Source organism: Filobasidium floriforme (assembly GCF_021052385.1).
Source record: "Filobasidium floriforme strain CBS 6241 chromosome Unknown HD553scaffold_8, whole genome shotgun sequence".
Classification (NCBI taxonomy): domain Eukaryota; kingdom Fungi; phylum Basidiomycota; class Tremellomycetes; order Filobasidiales; family Filobasidiaceae; genus Filobasidium; species Filobasidium floriforme.
This window is the reverse complement of record NW_025763629.1, coordinates 543,282-551,802: the sequence shown is the minus strand read 5'-3', so window position 1 is coordinate 551,802 and position 8,521 is coordinate 543,282. Positions and strand designations below refer to the sequence as shown.

General features: G+C 53.4%; 3 protein-coding genes across 3 annotated transcripts; 2 read left to right on the top strand and 1 right to left on the bottom strand.

Annotated features, from left to right (window-relative positions):
- Positions 1-349: 349 nt before the first annotated feature.
- Positions 350-3,330, bottom strand: HD553DRAFT_309699 (uncharacterized protein). Its single transcript, XM_046179737.1, has one exon. The coding sequence runs from the start codon at positions 2,972-2,974 to the stop codon at positions 449-451; it is 2,526 nt and encodes an 841-aa protein (XP_046037483.1). The 5' UTR covers positions 2,975-3,330; the 3' UTR covers positions 350-448.
- A 244-nt stretch (positions 3,331-3,574) lies between these two features.
- HD553DRAFT_218030 (uncharacterized protein) lies at positions 3,575-7,432 on the top strand. Its single transcript, XM_046177214.1, has 16 exons — positions 3,575-3,950; positions 4,041-4,051; positions 4,167-4,279; positions 4,444-4,561; positions 4,765-4,839; positions 4,968-5,079; positions 5,166-5,192; positions 5,271-5,412; positions 5,491-5,583; positions 5,666-5,774; positions 5,850-5,925; positions 5,996-6,079; positions 6,144-6,233; positions 6,300-6,457; positions 6,517-7,291; positions 7,370-7,432. The coding sequence occupies exons 1-15, from the start codon at positions 3,820-3,822 to the stop codon at positions 7,014-7,016; spliced, it is 1,839 nt and encodes a 612-aa protein (XP_046037482.1). The 5' UTR covers positions 3,575-3,819; the 3' UTR covers positions 7,017-7,291; positions 7,370-7,432.
- On the top strand, positions 7,245-8,104 carry HD553DRAFT_218099 (uncharacterized protein). The gene is made up of 2 exons (XM_046177215.1): positions 7,245-7,291; positions 7,370-8,104. The coding sequence occupies exon 2, from the start codon at positions 7,431-7,433 to the stop codon at positions 8,055-8,057; it is 627 nt and encodes a 208-aa protein (XP_046037481.1). The 5' UTR covers positions 7,245-7,291; positions 7,370-7,430; the 3' UTR covers positions 8,058-8,104.
- Positions 8,105-8,521: the final 417 nt, after the last annotated feature.

Below are 8,521 nucleotides of genomic sequence, written 5' to 3'. Positions count from 1 at the left end.
GCCGACGACACAGAGCGACAATCTCATATCGCGATCATCCGGAAGCAGAAACTCAAGCTGGTTACGTAAGCCCAAGCCTCAAACAGCGCAAAAAGGGTAAAAGTCCACAAATAAAGTGGTGTAAAGAAATTCGAACTCGGCATCAGGGCATAATACACGGAGCGCACTAGTAAAAGGCGAGTGCGTTATACGTTTGCATCGAACCCTGCCGATAATCGACTTTTGAAAATGGCGTTTATATACGCACAGATATTTACGAATTCTTTCGTTTCTATCCGTTTCTACACCTTCACCCTCTTCGAACGTTCACCTCTTCTCTACACCCTGATTGCACGTCAGGCATCGTTGGTACAGGCTCGATCATATTTCATTGCAATACAACGTTTTTCTTACGTCTACTCCTTTGTCTACAAACGTTACACATCAACATCACCTTTCCACCTACGCATTATAAATTCGTCATCCCGAACATCTCGTCCAAATGTTCCCTCGCCGACCCCCGGTTCTCCGCTACCGGATCGACCATCCTCTTCAACATCCTCCAGACCAACTCGTCTACCCTGTCCAAACCGTTAAGGTGTACCATCGCTGGCGTTCCATCGGAATACGGTTCTATCGGCATCATCGCCACCGATGAAGAAGAGAGCGAGGGAGTCAGGGCAGAGGGAGCGACCGAGTTGCTCAACCGCGTATCGATTCGGAGTGTCTTGGCCTTTTCCTTCTTGTCCGCCGGGTCGTCCAGTCCTTGCGACTGTTCACGGGAAGCCAAAGAGAATAGGTCTCTAGCGGGATCACGAGCGTCTTTCCCATCGACGCCGACGCCGGTGTTGCCAACGACGTGGGGATGGGACACGCTCGTAGGGCTGGTATCGGGTGTGACGATCAACAACTCGCTCGAGCTCATCCGAGGCAATATCGGGCGGTCGAAGCTTCTATGCTCGGAGAGGACGGATTCCCTCAGACTGCCCGTCCGTCGCACTCCATCGTTCTTGGTGTGGAAGTTGGACTTGACGTTGGTGCTCGGGCGATAACCATGTCCGATGCTCATGGACGTAGACGGGGGCGAGGCCACCGCGAACGCCGTCCTAGTCATCGTAGTGCTAGCCGATCCGGGGGTGGTACTAGTAGGCGTGACTGGCAACCCGACCCGTTCGACCCGCATCAATCTCGCCCTCTCTTCCCACTCCCAAAATCTGCCCTTCCTGACGTTCCACATGAGCTCGATCGACCGGACACCTCGGAACGGCTCACAACCGGTGATCAACGAGTACATGGTCGCCCCGAAGGAGAAGACGTCGCTGGCATACCCAAACGATCGGGTAGGACAAGGGTCGACCATCTCGGGGGACGAGTAAGGCGGGGTCCCTCGTCCGATCCCATCTGTCGGAGGATCGTTTTCGTCCGCTATGATCACGCTCGATGAGAAATCGGCGACGACCAGGTTCAAGTCGTCGTCCAACAACAAGTTGGCCGGTTTGAGATCACAATGCACGACCCCGTTCCGGTGCATCCGATCGAGCGCCTGGAGACCTTGTTTCAACCACTTTGTCCAAAGAACGACGTCCACCTTATCCGGGGAGCGTTTGACAAACGCCTCAACCGTACCTCCAGGTAGGTATTCGAGGATGAGCATGGGACGAGGGAGATCCCCACCGAGGCTCTTTCTCCCTCTTGCTCGGATTCCTTGCGCCGGCGTGGTCCCGCGTTGAACAAGGTTGCTATCGCTCACGATCCGCCTCTCCTCTTCCTTCAAGATCAACCTGCTTGGCAACCCTCTTCCCAGGGCGTCCAAGCCCTTGATGATTGCGTCTCTACTCTGATTCAAGCTCACATTCGGTCGTGGAGACCCAACCATGGACCCAGATCCAGATCCATTCCTTGAATGCAACCCGGTAAGCAATCCTGCCTGCCTCAAGGTGTGTTCGAGGTCTTCTTCCTGTCCGACCTGGTCTTCCCTGACCAGCCCAAACCTCCTCAATACCCTGCCTTGTTCTGCTTCTCCTCCCCAGAGGGAACTGGTAGAGCTCGACCCGTCATCCCGGCACAGCCTGGCTCCGACTTCGTTCTCCTTCCTAGCCATCGTCCATCCTTCTTCATCCCCGTTAAATACCTTGATGGCGCAGATGTTCCAGCCGGTCCTGTTCAGCCCATCTTGTTCGTCCGGCAAGTCCTCTCTCATTGATGCACTCGCTTTGCTCTGATCGTTATCGCTGTTTTGTTCGTCGTTCCTGCTGTCGTTGGTATCATCATCGTTCAGAGCCGACCTGAACCTACCCAGATGCACGTTCGAATACCTCCCCGACCCGAGTTTAGTACGACGGCTGAGGAGGTCGACTTTGAGCTCGATCTCCAGGTTCGTGTCGAGGTTCAGATCCAGGTTGAGATCGAAGTTGGATGCGAGGCTGGATTCGATCTGGCCTGGACCCGAACGAATAGGGGCCGGAGTGGACGGCAAGGACGACAAAGGAGGAGAGGGGGAGTCGAGCACTGCCGTCCTGATGCTTTTCGCTGGGGTTGTGCAGGTGGTCCTGGGTGTGACAAGATTTGGGCTGGGGAGCAACGAGGATGAGGGTGCCGCCAACGATGGCGGCCCAACCTGATCGCCCGCTCCAGTTCCTGCTATGGCCTGGATCCCTAGCCCGAACAGCCCAGATCCAGACCTTTCCCCTGGACCGCCAACTTGACCGACTTCCTCCCGCTTCACACTCAGACTCGGATCGACTTCGGTCCCCGTAGCTTGTCCTCTCCACTTCCAATCCATACTGAACAGGTCGTTCCGGCTCTCCCGGCGAGGTCTTCCTTGCACTCTGACGTTGTTGGTAGTGCTGGTAGCGAGATCGTCATCCTGTTGAATACCCGTGGAAGCGATCTTTCTCCTCGTCGAGCCGGGACTTTGAAAGGGCGGTTGTAGTACCCGAGGAGAAGAGAAGAGAGACGAAGGGGAGGAAGAGGGGGTGGGATCGTAGGTCGTCATGTTCGTTTCAACCGGTCCGGTCCGGATCGTTTGAAGTTCTCGATAGACGGACTCGTTGGTCACGAACAGACCTGGAGAGTTGTTCTTTGCACCTCTGTATTATGAATGAAGAATTGGGCCAGTGTTTGTAGTTCGTAGACGATGTAAGGGAAGTCTGGTCGTGAGTTCGGTCGAGGAGAGATCGAGAAGGGGAGGGGAGATAGGGGTCGCGTCTTCTTGCGAGACTATTAGTATATCCTGTGGTGGCCTAGGGTCGACGTCCGTGCATCGTCAGTGGCGGGCATCCGATCCAGTCAGCCTGTAAAAATTATATCTAGTAGCTAGTAGAGTTAGGCTGAGGACGTCGACGAGGACGTCGACGAGGACGTCGACGACTCGTCGACGTCATGAACCTGTGATCCTGTGAGGAGTCAGATAGTTGCTAGCTGACTAGCACGACTGGCTCGGAAGCGGGGGGACAACGTAACGTAAAGAATAACGTAGACCCATAACGTAAGCGATAATGCTAGTGGCGGATGTAAATTCGAGCTAGGGCCGAGGGGAGGGGTCGAGCAGCTAACCTCACCTCACGGGTCTACTAATACATCTTTGCAACTTTCACCTTCCCCTCTTAAAACCCCCACCGTCAATATCAATACAAACCGGCTGGATTGTGAGCATAGATTCATCTGGAGCATCAAGAAGTTGCCATATCTTGCGATCGGCAAGGAACGAGCTCAAACAGACAGCGATCTAGCAGCACACGCAATCTAGCCCTTGACACAGGACCTCTACCGTCTTTTACCTACAGACCACTACTCCTTCTCGTCTCTTCTCTCACCACGGAGTACCGGGAAACTTCAACCATGAACGCTTCGGAGCCGGCGATGCTGCCAACAAATGCTAGCGGCTCGACTCACGTCAAAGAGACCACCATGGACGTTGACATGGACGTGAACGGCAATGAGATTAGCAAGGGTAGTAAACGGGTAGCCTAGTACGTTTTTCGAGCTGCAGATGGTTCCAATCTACTTTGAACCTGACTGACAGTGTGTCAATGTATTCGCTCGCTTTCGCTCCGTCACAGCTACTACGACCGTAAGCCAACCCATCCCCGAGTCTCGTCTTACCCGTTACATTACCCACCAAAACTGACCTCTATCTACCTCCTCACCTACCCGCTCGTCCATCGACCTGCTTCCCCGTCTCGCAGACGATGTGGGGAACTTTTCATACGGAATCGGACATCCTATGAAACCTCATCGGATGAGGATGACGCATAATCTGGTTCTGAATTACGGGTTGTTGGAACATATGGACGTCTACGTGAGTCTGCCTCTTTCTGTCTCGCTGGGTTCCCTTGCAGAAGCTAATCTTGAAACCTGTCTTTTCGCCTTGTCACCTGCATCCGGACCGCATCTCACGTCGATCTTCAATACTCCACCCTACCATCTTCTGTTAACCTCCGTCCGATCCCCGTATCATGGCAGCGACCAACCCGAGCGAACAAGACCCAGTTGACCAGGTTCCACTCGGACGAGTATATCGACTTCTTGGAGACTGTTACTCCTGAGACGGTCGAGGAGATGACGGGCGGTGGGGTGCGATGTGAGTCTGGTACCGGGGGCCTGAAGTCGCGAGTCTGTCTATGGTTTCGCGAGATCATCTGTGGTGGGAGACGGGGTTGTGGGCGTGATTGCAATCACGATCGCGATCATAGTCACGGCCGGCAGGAAGAGAGACTGAGAAATCGTTTGTTCTGAAGACTTGGAAGCTGACCGAAATTGTTATTTTGCTCGTGTTCATTCTAGGTTTGACCGGGGAAGACTGTCCAGCTTTCGAGGGCGTCTTTGAATTCTGTTCCATCTCCGCTGGAGGATCTATCGGTTCGTCCGCTTTTCACTTTTCCTCGTCTACATCTCCCCAATCCTGCCGCCTTCATCTCGAACTCGAAATCAAAACGTAAATCAAGACCGAGCTGATTCTCAACTGATCAACATTTTCCATACTACAGGAGCTGCCGAGCGACTAAACCGAGGAACAGCAGACGTGGCGATCAATTGGGCTGGGGGGTTGCATCATGCGAAAAAGACCGAGGCGAGTGGATTCTGTTACGTCAACGACATGTGAGTCAGGGTTCCGATCAATATTGGGGATGGCACATGACCGGTAGGATGGGCGCTGATCTTGATTCGGTTGTATTCGTGTTCAGTGTGTTGGGGATATTGGAGCTGCTCCGGTGAGCCATAAAGATAAATGCTCAGTAGTCCGTTTGATTCACAAGCTGATTGCCTGTATTCCATGTATGGCTTCTTAGACATCACCCCCGAGTGCTCTACATCGATATCGACATTCATCACGGGGACGGGGTGGAAGAAGCGTTCTACTCGACGGATAGGGTGATGACGGCGAGTTTCCACAAGTTTGGAGATTACTTCCCTGGAACGGGGGATGTCAAAGTGAGGCTGTCCACTGATGAGAATTCCTACCCGAGAAACGTTGTCTAACGCACAAATGCTCTGAATATGGTATTGCAGGACACCGGGATCAAGGCGGGCAAGAATTACGCGGTGAATGTGCCATTACGAGATGGGATCAGCGACGAAGCTTATCAGGACATTTTTGAGACGGTGCGTTGCTTGCGAGAACTCGATGTCATTAGTAGTACAAAGCTGATGTGAATCGGTTCATCTTTGGGACTTGGACGAACAGGTCATTCAACATATCATGGACTGGTACCGGCCGACAGCGGTCGTCCTACAATGCGGAGCCGATTCATTAGCAGGAGACAAGCTCGGTTGTTTCAACTTGTCTATGGCGGGTGAGTCGAGCAATGAACGGGAAGCATCGTGTTCATAAACATGGAACATCGGCTGATCTGATTCGGTTTTCGCAGGACATGCGGCTTGTGCGAGGTTCGTCAAGAAGTTTGGATTACCAACAATTGTTGTTGGAGGTGGTGGATACACAACGTAAGCTCTACTTGTTCCGACCGTTCCGCAAGCATTCTCGCAAACTCAAACTTGGACTTCTACTCTACAGGAAGAATGTGGCCCGAGCATGGACAAACGAGACGGCCGTGATGTGCGGGCAAGAGCTGGACGAGAACTTGCCATATAACGAATAGTAAGTCCGGATCAGGGGGGACCTGCAAAAGTCACCATTGCTAATGGTGCATGTCTCATCGCAGTATGGAATACTTCGGCCCACGATATAAGCTGGAGGTGTTGCAGAACAACATGGACGATTACAACAGCACGGAATACCTCTCGAACATAAAGTGAGTCCCGCATCTTTTCGAATCGAGAGGCAAACCCGGATCTAAACTTTCTGATTTCGACTCCAGACAACGCATCATCGAGAACCTGCGGTCGATGCCATTCGCACCTAGTTCACAGATTCGAGCTGTGCCGGGCGCTTCGGTCGGACAAGCGATCGGCTCGTCGACAAAAGGCTTTGTTCCGGACGACGATGTCGACTTTGAGCTGGATAGCAAGATCAGAGGTGAGCCTGCTTGTCGAACAGACTGAGGTGCCTTGCTGATTCATTCTAAATGAATGCAGATATCGTCCGAGCTAGGACGGCGGGAGATGCGTTGTCGGATGACGAGGAGGAGCCGATGGACAGCGAGGACGACGCGGCGGATGTTGGCACGGCGTTTGGTCGCTCGAATCGACGGAAACGACAAGGTGGCGTGAGCGCACGGACCGGCAAGGTGTCCATGGGCAGTACAACCGGACGAACGAATGGTCGACAACGAGGAAAGCAGACGATCGTATCGGGTTACTCGAATTCGCTCGTCGATGTCAACGCTCGTTTAGGTTCGACCGGCAGCTCTGCTACTGGTCCGCGAAAGAAGAGGTCGTTCTTCACTGCTTCCAACCTGCCACCCATCATGCCACTAGGCGCGCTGGCAGCAAACGGTACGAGCGGTATGGAACACATCCCTGTTCAGACCAAGGCGGGGAACGGAAAGACATCGGCAATACGAGGATCAGCTGCAGTGAGGATAGGCGATTCGAGTTCGCGTTCAAGGATAGGTAGCCCGATGAGTGTAGCTTGAGACAGGAGGATCAAACCCGGTTGTATGACATCAATGATTCCGCAGCGAACAGGTTCGGGTGTTGGGAAACGAGAAAGGGGTAGAAATTTACGTTTTGTGCTCAGAGAAAGGAGTGGCATTCAAGAATAAAGGAGCTGGATCCGGGATTGATCTCGTCACGTCAAGGGAGAGCGTCACGACAACGGAAGCGTTAGGGGACAGATCAAAGGAAAGGCCAACGCTCAACAAACGAGTTAGGGGTGTGCACAACGGTCGCACGGGCTACGACAGTATAAGTAGGCGCCGTTCCCTGGGCGATTCAAAAGTCCACTTCTACTGATCTGCTGAGAGTCTGCAATGTCCCTCCAACAAAGATCTATTCCCTTTCATCAGCTGAACTCCAAACAACCCTCTTCACACGACATCTCGAACGACATGCCTTCCGACTCAAAAAGAAGCGGTAGCTACCACGATCACGACGGCCGCTATGGGGGGAACAGCACGAAGTCCTGGGTGTACGCTGATCAAGGTGGAGATGATCCGACGTATCAGGAGCCTAGCACTTACAGGACGCAACCGCACTCATCTCGTGAACATCGTACTCAGGACTACCCATCTTACGATGGACGTACTTACGACGAATCGTACCGCGAGCGCGACGAGAAGCGGACTTCAGCGCAGCAAGAATACTATGACCGATATGGCCGGGGCGACGAGGAGCAGAGTCGTCTTCGTAGACGAGAGCGCCGAGGAGAAGAGGAAGAGGAAGAGGAAGAGGAGGAGGAAAGCAGGTTTAGCTGGAAGAGGGCGGCTGCAGCTGCGGCAGTCGTAGGTGCGGGCATGTACGCCATGAAGAGGATCGACGATGACTACGAGGAAGGCAAGAAGGCACTACAAGCGGAGGACGAGAAAGCCGAACGCAGAGAGGCTCGCAGGCTGCGACGTGGGCAAGAAGCGGAAGAGGAGGCTCGATACCAAGAGGAAGAGGCTGAGAAAAGGAGGTACGATCAGTACGAGCAGGAGAAAGAGGAAAGGCGTCGCCGTCGTCGCCTTGGGTACTAGTACGGACGTGGCACGTAGCGTGAACGCCCGTGTTTCAGCTCAAAGCCTTGCTGTTCGTTGCTGTTTCGTATTCTATCACATAAATTGGAGACGCCTGTCTACAATCCCCCGTCCGCGCAACAACAGTCTCGTTTGCCAAACTACTGATACACTCAGGTCGACACAATCACTTCACCTCCCAGTTCACCTCCCCCTTGGTAACGAAGCAGTGCTTTCGTCCGTCTTCCGCTACTAACGTCCAAGACGTAAAGCCGGATCGGACGCTGACGTTGAGCTTTGCCACTAAAAATAGCGTATAGCCCCCAGACCTGTCTTCAACCGTGAGCGCCGACAACTCTGGGTTTGTAGGTATCTGCCGGATCACCAAGAGAGTCTCCCCCCGATTCTGCTGCTTATTATCGGCGACTGCAGGATATAGCCGACTGTCATATCGACGATTCAGAATCAACGGTGGTAATGAGCTA